The sequence below is a fragment of the Pholcus phalangioides genome, unplaced genomic scaffold (assembly GCF_987345545.1).
Source record: "Pholcus phalangioides strain wild (caught in Gottingen) unplaced genomic scaffold, Ppha-v1.0 ptg000005l_1, whole genome shotgun sequence".
Classification (NCBI taxonomy): Eukaryota; Metazoa; Arthropoda; class Arachnida; order Araneae; family Pholcidae; genus Pholcus; species Pholcus phalangioides.
In genome coordinates this window covers 8951159-8966692 of record NW_028301598.1, presented here as the reverse complement: position 1 = coordinate 8966692, position 15534 = coordinate 8951159, and the positions used below count along the sequence as shown (strand labels likewise).

At 36.2% G+C, this 15534-nt stretch overlaps 1 protein-coding gene across 1 annotated transcript in view; it reads right to left on the bottom strand.

The window, feature by feature from the left end:
* The window catches only part of LOC149086255 (disks large homolog 4-like), a 186296-nt gene that overhangs the window by 18426 nt on the left and 152336 nt on the right, over nt 1–15534 (bottom strand). The window contains exon 9 of the mRNA XM_089232280.1: nt 6241–6407. Coding sequence (XP_089088406.1) covers nt 6241–6407 — 167 coding nt within the window. The remainder of the gene's footprint in view (nt 1–6240; nt 6408–15534) is intronic.

The window sequence follows — 15534 nt, the reverse complement described above, 5'->3', positions numbered from 1 at the left end:
TGTCATGAAAATAATCTATTGCTGATTTAAACTTGCAAAGCCCTTCCGCTATGTCACATATGTTGAACTGGTCTTTACTTCTTTATCTTGATCGTCTTCATCTGGTACAGCTTCAGTTTCCGGAGCAGTCACTCGGCTCCATTATTTCCTCTTCGGTTAATGTCTCTGAATTGCTATTAATTTTTAGCTATTCAATTTCTTCTTTATCCATATCATTGAACCCTTCTCCCCTCGCATGTTTCGCTAACGTGACAATGCCTTTTATAATTTCCTTGGAAATTTTCTTGCTGCCTCCTGGTCGGCACAGGCTTGATCGTAAGTGATTTTTTACATTGCGTAATCCAAATCATTTCTTAAACCTATGAAATCAACCTTTACTTGCCTAAAGTTCCGATGAAATAGACGTTTCACCAGCTCTTTCCTTTATAGAAGAGTAAAATTTTTTCGCCTTTTAATTTATAATATTACAATCAATTGGAATACCTTTTCTATGGCAGTCTTGACCCACAAAAAACAGCATTTTTTCTATGAGAAATACATGGGTCCCGTAGGCAATGCAAAGTTTTCCCTGCCATAGGTGCAGCTACAGCCTCGGCTGATTGAATTTCAGACTCCCTTTTCTTGATATATCTCACCGTAGATTCGTTGATTCCATAATGGCGGGCAACAATAGCAATTGATTTACTTTCTCCACAAGCATACATAGGCAATATGTAAATTTTTTTTTGTAAAGTTTTCACTTTTTTTTTGTCTTTTCGAAACATTATCAGTATTTTTAGAAAAATGAGCCATCCTAAACACGTACAACTCAAATTTTGTAAACAAAACCCCGATTGCTAGTGTTGAAAAAAAAATGTTCAATGAAGGAAAAAAAAACCGCGAATACGGAAACCGTGAATACGGGGGGGGGGGGGGGGGTTCGACTGTAAATCTGCGTCAGAATCTCGCGTGATGGAAGTGAAACTTCTAGGTTTGACATGACTAGAATCACCTATATAGAATTTAGAAATTTTGAATTTAACCAAATGCCGTAATAGTCCCATAATAAATCCCATGTGTAGCAAATTGTTCACTAACAATTTCTGACGATAATCGCGGTTGGCTCTAAATTTGAGGAAGGGGAGGTCTTTCTATCGGGACTTAAGTCTAGTACAGGAGTGAAGAGTAAGAAAAGAAAGGTATGACAGAGCACCAATTAGGAACTACTTCACCAAACACCATCTCTGGCTATATCTCTGTATTGCAATTTACTTCCATTAATGAGATGGGTTGGGAATGAAGGCGCTATCTATCGATGGTCACCTCACGTTCGTTAGGGAAAATATCGTAGCTATATCTTTCCTCGGGGTTGAACCTGGGACCGTTACGACAACCTTCATGGTGGTATACGAGCATCTTACCACCACACCACACTAGCGCGCCACTTAGGAGCTAGCACTGTGAAGTCCCAAAACTTGCATTCGCGTGCGAAATATGTGGCTGGGGGCGGGGAGGGGTGTAGCATCATGGGGAAGGGTAAGGAAAGATAATAAACTGTCTTTGTCCGACACAAATCGTCAATATCACCCCCCCCTACTTTATTTTCTTACATGGCCGAATGTCTATTTATATTCTCCTACCACAACCACCACCACAGCCCATCTGCCTCTCGGAACACAATCAGTTACTCTACAAAATGGGTTTTGAAGAAAAAGAAAGCATTTCGCTTTTTGGGATGGTTTCCTTTCCCTCACAAACTTTCACTCTTACGTCGCTATATACGTTTCACTTCAGTAATAACAAAAAACATGAAATTGATGCAAAAAATTTCATCTGTTATTCTACTAACCGTGTGAAAAAGCGTTCGATCATATACAAATACATACTAGCAATGGTTCATTTAAAACGCGTTTTAGATGAAGGAGCTAGGAAGCACCACCATTGGACTGTTGACTACTGAAATTACGTGATCTGGTCTGAAAAGTTGCAAGATCATATTGGAATCAATTTATGCTTTTTTCAACTGCTAGCAACGTCAATCAACTGCTGACAAGGGGATACCAATATCGATTGGTAATTGACAATGCTAGGTTGTGGTGTCACAGGGAGTTTTTCTCTAATAAGGGTTGTGTTGATAAATGGAAGAGCTTACCTCCGGGGGTGGCACGTATAGAAAGAAATACGATAAACATATTGGGGGATAAATCGAGAACCTATCCATACTTAGATGAGTCAGCCACAATCTATTTTTCATGGGCAGTATGTATATTTATATTTTATCATAATTATTTGGTTTTTATTGCTCTTGTTGGGTTGCCGTATTTTTTATATAGTTTAGATATATGTTCGACATCCATATTTTTTATGGACATTTTTTTTTTTGACACCTCGTTGGACATTTTTTCTGTTGTGACCTTTGAATTTTTCTTTTCATTAATTCAACATCGATTCCACCAAAAATTTTCACTCGGAGAAGAAAAGTTTTTTTTTGCATTTTAAACGTACCATTGCTTCGAACACTTTTTGTCACTACTTCGAACACTTTTTGTCACTACAATAAATGCTGAATCCACTTAAGGAGGAGGAAGTAAGAAGGTCCAATAAGGAAGGCCCAATTTTGTACCTCTCCATCCAAATGGACAGGCACAAAGTTGGGTAGAAATAAACCAAATAAATATGAAGATAAAACCGAGACAAATACTGTAGCACAGAAAAACAATTAAAACAGAAAATTAATTAAAGACAATTAAAAACACAAATCTAACACAAAGACATCTTTTAAATTCATCCCATAGCACAGCCAGTACGATACCAACTTCAGTTGGCCCTTTTGTCTCTCTTTTCGCTTACTAGAAACCGGTCGACAGTGCGCTAAAACTCTATAGAAGTCTCTGCGAAGAAACATAAGAACTTTATAGGTATGAAAGAAAAGGAACATCAAAGAAAGAAGAAAATCATGGAAGAGACATTAGGAGAACGAAAATGAAAAGAATGAAATAAATAAAACCAAAGTATCGAAGGATCTAAAAAGAAAAGGGGACCAGAAATACAAACTGACGGTGAGTGCAAAAGAGGGAAAATATAATTCCTAAAAGAGAGGAGAACAAAAACAGTGGGTACAAAAAACAGTTAAGATGGAGCCTGGGATGCAAAAAAAAAGAAGAAGAAGAAACACAAAAGGTGGAACAAAAAGGAGTCGATAATGAAAACCAGAAAGAACTGGAACCGGAAATAGAAAAGTCAATGAGGACATGTAAGAGAAGCAGAAACAAGAAGCATAAAAAGTTCGGGAATGAAATGAGAGGTTGAATCGGTCTTAAAATAGCTTTAAGACTCTTCAGACAACAAATGTAGGACACCTACACGGGACCCACAATAAAGTACATATACAGCAGGGGTTCTTAACGTTTTTCAGCCGCGACCCAAAATCAACAAAAATATTTCATTTTCAAGCTTCGCAACCCATTGGATTGTATTTTTTTAATGCTCGAATCTGAAAGAGCATTTATTCCTTTCAAATCTGAGAATTCACTTTTTGGAATTTTCAAAATGTTTTTGATAAAACATAAATGTCAGCAAATCTTTATTTTTTCAAATTTTCATTAATATATATACATTTTTTGTAATGAAGTAATTCACTTCGTTCAAATTTGTTCAGCCAAGATGATGCAGGGTAAATTCATCTCTTCACGTACAGTTTTCTCTAGAATATTATTGCTGAATTTTATGTAATAAATCACACTTTCTCCTGGAAGCCATCTTAAAATCACCTGAAAGTTCAACCACAAATGCTGTCCTCTAATGAAAGCCCCTAAAGTTCATATTTACCACATTTCGAACTCAAAACTGACACAATTCTTCAAATCAGAGCTTAACTCTCTGAGATCAAAAGAAAAAAATTCTACATTGAGAAAAAGGCCACCCACACATTTGTGGCACCAGGGTCTGAAAATGTTATAACAAGACTGTATAAAAGGGTGTTTGTACAACCCATCTATGAAGCCACTGCGAATCAAGTTTAGAGTTTCGGCCGTGACTCAAACATAGCATAAGAATTCTTTCCTGTAAGTGTGAATCTTCTCAAAAAATTCTCTACAAATCAAGTTGAGTTGCACATGATTACATAAATAGGCTTCCAGCCAGAGTGAGTACAAGAACGGTCAAGCTCGGTTATAACGATACCGAAGATTTCAGTAAATATAATCGTTACAACCGTTTTCGACGAAAAAATATAGTGTATATATTAGAGGAAATCACAAATACTTTACATGAAAAGTTTTTATTTCTTTGAGATGAGGGATGAGCAATTTGATCGTGAAAAGTACGAGAAATTTGGATAATTTATACGGGACATCGGAGATTCTCGTCAAATATGTTGCCAAATGTCAACGAAATTAAAAAAAATATATTGTTTACAAATAACATTTGGCGAGGAAAAAAAATAGATGCTACAGCAAACCTTGTAATAAAATACATGTATTTCACGGAAAAAAATTAACTTGAAAAACATGCGAGATGAATATTTATAGTCATATTCATTACAACGCAAATCTTCGTAATCAATAATGAAAATTGATCTTTTCCTCTTTTATAATTAGGTAGTATAAAAGTGGAAGAGGTTAGCTGTCATCATTTGCTGTAAATTAAGGTGTTGAAGCGAAAGTGATTAAGGAAAGTAAAAAGGAAGTTGAATATATATGTCTATATATCTAGGTTGACAGATATCATTTTCACTAACGCAGAATCATTTTTAGGTCTGCCATTAATGGATGTGAGGGGACATTTGCCCCCCCCTCCCCCCTACTGATAGGGGGTTCAGGGAAGAGAGCAATGTAAGCATTTATAGTAAATTCGATGACTTTTTGGATAAGTTTTCATTAGACAAGGCAATATTAAAAGTACGGGAATACTGTGGGGTAATAAAGTTCTCAACGATATTCATTTTTTGGACAGAAATCCTAAAACTTTTTATAAATGTAGGTGATAAAAAAGCACCCGCACTAGATGATATTTGTCCCTAGGAATTGTGCAAATGAACTGTTGGTGCCAGCTTTGCACATATTTACACAAGCAATGTTGCTGAGAGTATCATTGCGGGGAAGTTTTCCAATGTGGTTACGATATTTAAAAAGGGTAGCAGAGAAAACCTGCCGAATTATCGGCCAATACTTTGAAGTGCTGCTCACTCTCGAAAATTTTGGAAGTCATTATCAAAAGACAACTTGTGAGGTGAATGGATGAAAATAATATATCGGCAGAAAGCCAGCATGGGTTTAGGAAAGGGAAGTAATGTGTACCCAACCCCCCTTTGCATCTACGTACACGTCATTAAGTCTTTGGGCAAATACGTCGATGTCGATTTCCAGAAAGCATTCGATCTGGTCCAACAAGATGAACTCTTAAGCGTTTACACGAAATTATCACTGGGGGTAACTTGTTGAATTGGATAGAATCGTAGTTCAGAGATAGGTCACAGTAGATTATGGTTAACGTGGAATTTTCTGATTAGACAGGTGTCACAAGTGAAGTTCCCTCAAGGAAGTGTCCCTAACATTCCCCCCCCCCCCCACTTTTAGGAATTTCTTGCAGGAACGTCATTGAAACGGGTACAAACGTGATGAAAAATGTGACGTTATATCCGAGGTGGACGCTTTTCTTTGACGTTATAAGCAATGTTCATTGACATTATCAATGGGTGTTAGTCTGACCGCCAATTATTGACGTAAAAGCCGAGGTGTCGTTATAACCAACGAGTTGTATTATATAGGGTTTGCACAAATGAATGACACGATTATTGAAATTTATACTTTCAAAACCCTTACACATAATATAATCTGTGATACAAAAGAAAAAAAAAAAAAGAAGAAAAACTTGTGTTTCCAACATCGCTCAATATATGGCAACACTTCCGTAGAGCGCAGTGTCTGAATTTGACACTACGCTTACAAATTCTGACACTCAGTTACAAATTTCTAAATCCATGCTGCACAGAAGTAGCGGAAACAGTGCTTACACATTCTAATACACAAAAACGTTTCTGTCTCGTTATCACCATTTTTTACTGCAGACACTGCATTCTACGTAAGTGCTGTCATCTATTGAGCGATGTGGGAAAAACTTTGATACATAAAAATAAAGAAAAATATTCACAGATATTATATATTATGTGTAATGTTTATGAAAATATAAATTTTTAAAATCGGGTCATTCATTTGAGCAAGCTCTGTATTTAGTACGTATTCATGAGACGATTGAAACAACCTGGGTCTCTGTGCTTGTAACTTTTCTTTGGTGTTGGCTGTGTACGAGGACCATGTACTGGTTCTCGTGCGAAGTCCTTGTTGCGCCTTCCACTTAACCCATTCTTGTATAGAACTGTACAGAACAGGAACTCGTCCTAATAGCAGAACTATTGCGCCATCTAGGTTCTGCAAAGAGAGGAATATATATCAGGTTAAAGTATTTGTTATGGGAATTGAACTTGTTCTTTTTACAATCATAATCGTCATCAACTTCAAAAACAGACAAATTATCTAAAAAAGGGGGCATAACAACTAGGGTCACCGAATTGGGAATTCTCATTGACGAGCGACTTAGGTTTTCTGAACATTGTTCAGCGGTGGTCAAAAAAGCGAATAGAATGCTTGGTCTCATTTCCAAAAAAGTCTCTTCGCGTTCTCCTAAAGTCATTCTTCCGCTTTTTCGAGGCTTAGTTCGTCCTGGACTGGAGTATGCTGTAAGGTTTTGGAGACCATACCTACAGAGGGATATAGAATTGGTTGAAGGGGTGCAGAGAAGAGTTACGCGTGTCCTTATTGGCACACAGGGCTTGAGTTATGAAGAGAGACTTCATTTTTTGAATATGTTTACATTGGATGAACGCAGGTGTCGAGGAGATATGATCGAAGTGTTCAAAATTTTCAATGGGATGGATAGGATGGACCATGAACTTTTAGTACACCGCCAATCGACTGCTTTTACAAGGGGACACCAGTATCGATTGGTGAGGGACAATGCAAGGTTATGGTGTCGCAGGGAATTTTTCTCCAATAGGGTTGTTAATAAATGGAATAGCTTACCCCCGGAGGTAGTAAATTGTAACACAATTGACACGTTTAAAAAGAAATACGATAAACATGTTGGGGTAAATCGAGAAGCTCTATCGATACTTAGAATAAGACAACCATAAGTATTCTTTATGGACATTGTATAATATTTTATCATGTGTTTATAATTTGTGTTAATTGCATTTTCAATTGGGTTGCTGTTTTTTTTTAAATATATGACATCCATATTTTTATGGGCATCTTTTTATCAGCCACCTTATTGGGCATTTTGCCTGTTGTGGCGTTGTATTTGTATTTGTATAACAAATATACACATAAAAATTAAGAGAGAGAGAGAGAGAGAGAATGCCATTTTAACTTGTAATCGCGAGTATAATCAGAGATGCAGAACCTCCAGCCCGCTGGCCAAATGCGGTCCAGCGATGGGGGAAGACGGATGTTCTATCCGGCCCGCGGAAGTCGTTCCGAGAGATAAGTGTAAATATACAAAACACGATAAATAACTGAATAAATAAAAAATGCATTAATGTTCTTAAAAAACTGTAAATAAGCCCTATAAAACGAAAAATTTGTCTTAAAAAATTTTTCATTCTTTATCTCAAATAACATTAGTTTCAGCGAAGTATTATTATAATGAGAAATGTTGTTGCAGTCTAAACTATTTTGAAGTATTACTTATTGTATGAACAAAAATTTTTCGTTTTACTAACTAATCTCTCATCCAGCCAAAAGTTTTTCCCTACAAATTCAGAATTAGTGTGCTGCCATCTATAGGTGAAAATACTTAGCCAAGTATGGTCTTTAGCTTTAGAAAAGCCTTGCACAAAATTAAAATAAATAAAAAATTATTTTTATTTGATGTAAAAATTCAAAATTTTCCACAAACGTTAAAAAATTCCCCCATTAACTAATTTTAGCCAATTTTTGCCACGAGTTACAATCAGATGATTAATCTATTTACTGCCACACACCAGCGTGTCCTTGAACGGCTAGTATTTTCATGCTCCAAAAATTCAATGTCATGATTGAAAAACCTGAATTTCAAGATTTTTTACCAATCCGCAACGACGTTTCATTTCTAGTGCATAAAAATCCTAACCCTAGGAGCTCTGCTCAGAGGCAGCAACCGGAAAAACCGGTCTGAAGCGGGATTGGAATAGCGAGTAATAATTTAGTTTTCATCAAAAATGATAAAATATGCAAAATATGCCTTAAAATTGTGAAAATATGTCTTAAAATTGTGAAAATATGTCTTAAAATTGCGAAAATATGCTCTATCATGTGAAAATAAAAAAATATGCAAAGACATAGACATCCGAACCCTAGTAATTATCATACTATAATTTATAAGTGATGAAAATAGGAAAAAAACGAGACATTTCATCGAAAAATTGGGACGGCCAAAATAACAAATATACCGTAAAACACGGGTCATATAGTCATCGCTTATGTAAGTTTCTGACCCGCGAACGGCAGAAATAACGCATATCTGGACCGTGGACTGAAGAGGTTCCTGATTATATTGGTTTCTGCATTTATTGTAAAAGTATTAACAGAAAAGGCGTGATATTACAACAGCTCATAAATCGACGATTTTTCTCTTCCCTTCGATGATGCATGTTGTTAATTTCGCCATGATTTCAATTTAAAAAAAAAACAACAACTTCATTAATATCGAGAGCTAATTATTGATTTACTGTTCACGAAACGGCTGTTTGTGATTAGTTTATCGCAAAATTAGGAGGAGTCGAAGGAGGAGAACGCACACTAGATGTTCGTGGACCAAGTACTTGAAGTTTAAGAGAGCGATGACCACGTAGGGTGCCACTTCACGATTTTAATACACGAGGTTACTGAACAACCATCGTAAAAGGGAAACAATGACCACTGAATCTTAGAAAATTTGGATATTTGCGCATTAATTTTGAAGCATTTAATTTTGGTTGCCTCGTTAAGGATGACTGGCTAATTACAGGAAGATAAGTCGTTCCATGTTGCAATATATCTGCGAGCCTTTACGGCTCATTATATAAAACTGAATGAACACTTAAGGAGATCAATGCGAAATTTAAGTAGAACAACTATGAAAAGCAGTTTCACAGAATTTGATATTGTGGACGTACAGATGGAAATTTGGTAATTTTACTACGTCCTGCTCTGAGTTCCAAATTTGTGGAAGATGGTGTTATTTTTTTCTACATTTTTCTATGTGTTTTCGTGATTTGTATTGCAGTCAAAAGTCGAAAATTTTCTGAAAATATTTATTATTAGCGAACTCCGGATTGAAAAGAAATGTTTTCGGCCAAAACAAAACCTTTATTTCATGCAGGATACGCTATTTTATTACTATGGGGCCGTTCAAGTATTACGTAAGCAAATTTTTAGCCATTTTTGATCCCCCCCTCCCTCCCCCTTGTCAGCAAAAGTCAGCAAAACTCCGACCCCCCTCCCCCCTTGTCAGGAAAATTTCGTCATCACTGCCACCTACCTCCTAACGCATATTAGTGGAATCAGAAACGTACGCGAGGGGGGACATAGAGGGCTGATGAGCCTCCCCCCAAGAAAAAAGAAAAAAAATTTTAATGCAAAAAATATTTAAAAAAAAATCAAAATTTCGAAAGAAAATACCTTTATATGTTATTATAATCGATTTCTGTTAATTTCAATGCTATTTGAAGCAAGAATTTATGTTGTAAGAACTCAAAATTTATCTTTAAGAAATTCATTGCGACGCACACTTTAAGCCATATATGGTAAACCCTTGACCCGCAGACCAAATGTGGCTTGCCCCCTCAAACCTAATTTTGTAAAATGAACTAAGCGGCACATTTACCAGTCCCTTAAATGACCCGTGGCACAATTCCAGAGCATTCAAGTGGCCCGTGGCACATTTTCAGATCACTGAAGTAGTCCACAAAGATCACTTTCACATTCAAAGATCACCTAAGTAACCCGCGACACAGTTATAGAACACTTAAACCCGTGGTACATTTAGAGATCCCTTGAGTGACATGTGACATAGTTTTAGAGCACTTAAGCGGCCCCCAGTGCGGTTCGACTTCACTCAAGTTATCCGCGGAACATTTTCCAGATTACTTAAGTAATCCGTGGCATAATTACGGATCACTTGAGTGATGGGTGGCACAGTTCCATAGCACTTGAGCGGCCCGGAAAAATTTCCAGAGCAATTGAAGGATCCGTGAAACATTTAAAGATCATTAAAGTGGCTCTGCAGGGGACTTATCAATAGGTAGAATGTTAGTTCAGGTGCCCAATAACTATCGAAAAGTTTTTGGCGCACCGAATAAGATGCCATTAAGAATATTTCGCATTTTTATAAAGGGTTGTAGATGACGTAAGCATCATCCAAACCCCCCCCCCTCCCCTCTTGTCATCAAAAGTCAGCAAATCGGAAACCCCCCCCCCCCTCCCGCCATAGATGATGACGTAATACTTGATATGGCCCCTATAGGCATTATCTAATGAATAGGAACTGAAATAAAATAACCAAAAAAAAGAGGATTTAAAAAGTTAATCAAATTATTACGTAACTAAAAACATTCGGTTTGCATAATTTTTCTTTCCCAGTATGTAATTCACAAGATAGAAAAGTGAAAAAATATTCATATGTTGAAACCACAACTACTTTCTAATTGTTTTATTTTTCCACGCAAAAATAAATTGAAACTGAATTGAATAATAATCATGCCTCCACATTTTCTATTTTTTAATGATATTTTGAATGAAATATTTTTAGAATGAAAACTCTTTATTATACGAATCAAGGGAGTTGGAGCACGCAAGTTTTCTAAAAAGCTACATTTTCGAATGTTACTCAATTTTCAAGTATTATGAAATTTTCTGCGTCTGTGTACAAGTTTTTGTTCTTTCCTGTACTAGAGAAATATTTTAAAAGTAATTTAATATAAATTGCTGTTAGGCATTATAAATGCTAATGTTTTCCACTATATATACCGGGGGATTCAAAACTCAACGTACAAACTTTTAGGGAAGGTAGAAAACAAAAAAAAACAGAACAGAATCGCAATTTTTTTTGTGCATAACTGTGGATGGTAAGAACTTCTAGCACTTGTGAAACTTAATGTGTACTGTCCTCGTGTAAAGTATCGCCAAATAAAGAGTTTTACCCCCCATTATTGGCTCGTCATTTCTACGTCTTCGTTTATCTTCCACCTGATAAGGTTGAGGTTTCCTGTCATACATTCCTACTTGATTTTGTTTCGTTTTCTACCTCCCTAAAAGTTTGTATGTTGAGTTTTGAATCACCCTGTATACGTATGAAATACTGTTTTCTCAAAAGTTTTTCGTTAGGTAAGGACCGTTTTTTTCGAACACCAATCATTCAAATGTCTTGAAACTTCGTGTCTCTCAACACTACAGTGTTACATACATACCTGACACGAAGAGAGTTTTTATTAAAATTATTTAAAATATCTTTATGGTACACAATATGGGTAAAATTTGGGGATTTTGGAAAAAGTTGCATATTTGAGGTTAAAATTCTAGAAAAAATAACTAACAAAATTAAAATTCTAAATGCTAGTGTTAAATTCTATAAAAATATCCACAGTATTTCAGAGACCGAAATCGAGTGCCTAAAGTGAATAGAAAATTGTAAATGTTCCTTAAAAAATAAGGAAATTTTTCCCATATAAAAACAGGGGAAGCCAAGACCGTGCACCAATCCCCATTAAGTAGAACCATAAGGGAAATATCAAGAATTCGTATATGACACGGTTTGACGAAGAATAACGTATTTTGAAGAACTTCCAGGTTATGACAACTCTTATAATAAAACAATGAAAAACATGCTTTCCCCCAAAAACAAATACAAATAGCATGTACGAAGACCTCAACAGGCAAAATGCTTGACAGGGACAAAAGATGCCCAAAAAAATATGGATGTCAAGTATAAATAAACTACAGCAGCCCAAAATAAGAAAAATTATCATGAAAAGACACACGAAAATGAAACTAATAAAAATTAATAATAGTCATGAAACATACATTGCCTATACACAGTTGAGGTTTTCATATTCAAGTATACATAATTTCTCGGTTCATCCCGTAATAACCATCGTATTACTTTTTTTTTAAACGCATCAATTGTGGTAGAATTCACAATACCGGTGGGAAGCTATCACATTTATTAACAACCCTTTAGAGGAAAAACTCCCTACGACACCACAACCTGAAGTTGTCCCTTACTAATCGATACTGGTGTCCCCTTGTCGAAACACCAATTTGACGGATTAGCAACTCATGGTTCATCCCCCCGTTGAAACATTTAAAAACTTCGATCATAACCCCCCGACACCTGCGTTCTAATGTAATCATATTCAAAAAATCAAGTTTTTCTTCATAGGTCAAGTGAGCTCGTGTGACTTTTCTCTGCACCCCTTCAACCAAGTCTATGTCCGTCAGTACGTATGGTCTTCAAAACTTTGACATACACTTATCCAGGACGAATTAAACCTCTGAAAATTGGAAGGATCACTTCAGAAGACGCGAGGACACCTATTTTTTTAAGAATCGAACTGAGCATTCTATTTGCTTTTTCCACAGTAGCGGAAAAATGTTGATAAAACCTAAACCACCGTCAATGAGAATAACCATATCGGTGATCCTAGTTGCATCCTCGATAATAATACCATTTAACTAGTAAATGAAACCTGTGTTGTTCGAACCAAAATGAGCAACTATGCTATTGTCAACGACGAAATTCATGCTCCATTCACCATGCTGCGATCATATTCAAGTTCGTCTGGAGCGTCTCCCTATATTTTTGATTCACGACTTCTCCATTAGTTTCATGTAATCTGCAAATGTGCTAACAATTCCATCGATATCCTGATCAAGTTTGTCGATAAAAAAAATGTGAAAAAGTATCGGTTAATAACACTTCCTTGAATGAGTCCACTCTTGTGACCTCTGTCCAATCAGTAAATTTCCTGTTGATCATAACCCGCTGTGGCCTATCTCGCAATCGCAATTCTATCCAGTTCAACAAGTTATCCTCCTTTGCCAATCTCATGTAACTGCTTCAAGAGTTTACCGATATTGGACTCGATCGAATGCCTTCTGGAAATCAAGATAAACAACGTCGACGTTTTTGACTTTGCCCAAAGACAGTTACATGATCATAAAGGGAAAGAAAATTGGTTACATGCACAGCATGGCAAGTAAAATCGATAAATAATCAGTTGGAAAATTTTCCGAATAGCTATGATCCCTGTAGGAAAAGTTTTTATTCTAGTCGACAGGACTTGTATACAGATTTATAGGAATTTTTTAAAAAGAATACAGAAATGATCAGAATCCAATTGGTTTTCGGAAAAAAAGTAAAAACAGAGAAATTTTCTCTAGATCATGACATCAAAAATCTAGGCAGTAATCAATCAAAATATATTGTTGATACTGAAAGTAGTGAAACATAGAGTGAAAATTCTCAATCATGACGGCCAAACAGCCGTGCGGGTGAAGCTTTCATCATTCTGAATAAAACACTTACTTACACTTTTCTTACATCAGTGATAGCTCACTTATATGGTAGTATAGTTACTATAAAGTGTGCAAAAAAACACCTTTTGAATTGGATAGTTGAGAAAAAATTTGTTTCTTTTTTCTATCTACACAATAGTCTTCCTGTCAGAGCATCGAAAATCATTTTTGATAAGTTCAACAGAAGATGGTCTTTGCCCACCATTATTATTATTCTTCGTTATCAGTGACTGTAGTTTTTGTATGTGGAATATTCTGGGAAATTTTCCGCGAAAGTCACGTACCCAAAAGGGGGAAGCACAGGGAAATTGTCGACGATGAATAGGGTGGAAGAAAAAAAATATGTCACGTAATAAGATGGAGAATGTCAGAAAATCCGGAAAAGATTGGCTTCTAAAGAGTAAAATAAAGAAAAAGTTCATAAACGGAGAACAAAAAAAAAAAAAAGGCTTTACTGAGCCATTTAGTAGAAATGTTTTCTCCCTCCCAGTATTCTCTTTGGTAATAAGAAACGAGACGAGAATAAAGAAATGTTGGTTGAAATAAGCTTTGTTAAATGGAAAAGGTGTTCCTTGAAGAAAAATAACACTGACGTCAATGTTTTCGGATTGCGTCACGTTCTATTCGGTACGAAATGAAAATGAGGTAAGAATAGTTTTAGATTGCGGCAAAGAACCATCTTGTCGTTAATGGAACGCTTGGTGGTACATCCGGAAGATACCTGAAAAAAGTCCTAAAAATGCTTTGAACTGTACGCGTTTCTGGTTTCTGCTACAAAAAAGGACTAAAGAGAGAGCGCCATTGTCGCAAAACGAGAAAACAGATCATAAAATGAAGCTCAACACCATTATTTAAATCAAAGGTACACTCTTCTCGCGGAAAGTGCACTTGAGGTGTCTAATATTAAATTTTTTTTTTATTCGACATGAACATTCACATAGAACATGACAATTAAACGAATAATGAAAGAAAAAAACAACAAAGAAAAGAACATCGAGCACATACATTATGTGCTCCCAAGGGACAACCTTCCTTCCACGAGGCCAAAATACAGTCGAATCCCGTTATAACGAACTCCAAGAGACCGTAGAAGTCATTTCGCCATAACGAAACTTCGTTAGGGGTCATTCAAGTATTACGTCAGCATCGAGGGGGAGGGGTTTCGGATTTGCTAACTTTTGATGACAAGAGGGGGGGGGGGTTTGAAGGTTGCTGACGTCATCAACCATCCCTTTTAAAGATATGAAATATTCTAAGCTGCTGACGAAATTTTGCTGACGGGGAGGGGGGGGGGTCAGTGTTTTGTTGCTGACAAGTGGGGGGTAGGGGGTCAAAAATGGCTAAAAATCTGCTTACGTAATACTTGAATAGCCCCTTATATTGGAATTCCAGGTTCTTGCATTGTTTCTACGGAAACTTATATGGGAAATTAGAAAAGTGTTCGTTAAAACGAGATTTTCGCTATAACGGTATTCGACTGTAGTTGAATACTTGACATTGATTTCCGCCGTTAGACAGATCAAGTACGTAACATATTTTCGTATTATACATGTATAATAACTATCAATTCTATAACTTTTGCTTTAGAAACATACGAAAAACAAAAATTGCCCATCCAGGTACATATACGTAACAGTGTGATACAAAACAAAATACATCATATACAAAATCATTCAATTTTGCATAGTAAGTGAACACGTACATATGAATTATTATCGCCCTGTGTCACAGTCTTACCGTTTTAATTTTATTTTCGGAACAATTTTCATCAAGAGACTGAACTCGTGTTTAAATCAATTTAATTTATCCTCTCATTTTGGCTCTTCTTAGCCGCTCTTCATTCGGATATGCACGATACAATTCGAAAATTTAATGTTCTGTATTGGTTGAACATGGTCTTTCAAATTTTCAAAACGAAGAATTTCTATGCAAATGATGCTTCTAATGTTTGCATCTATGATGAATC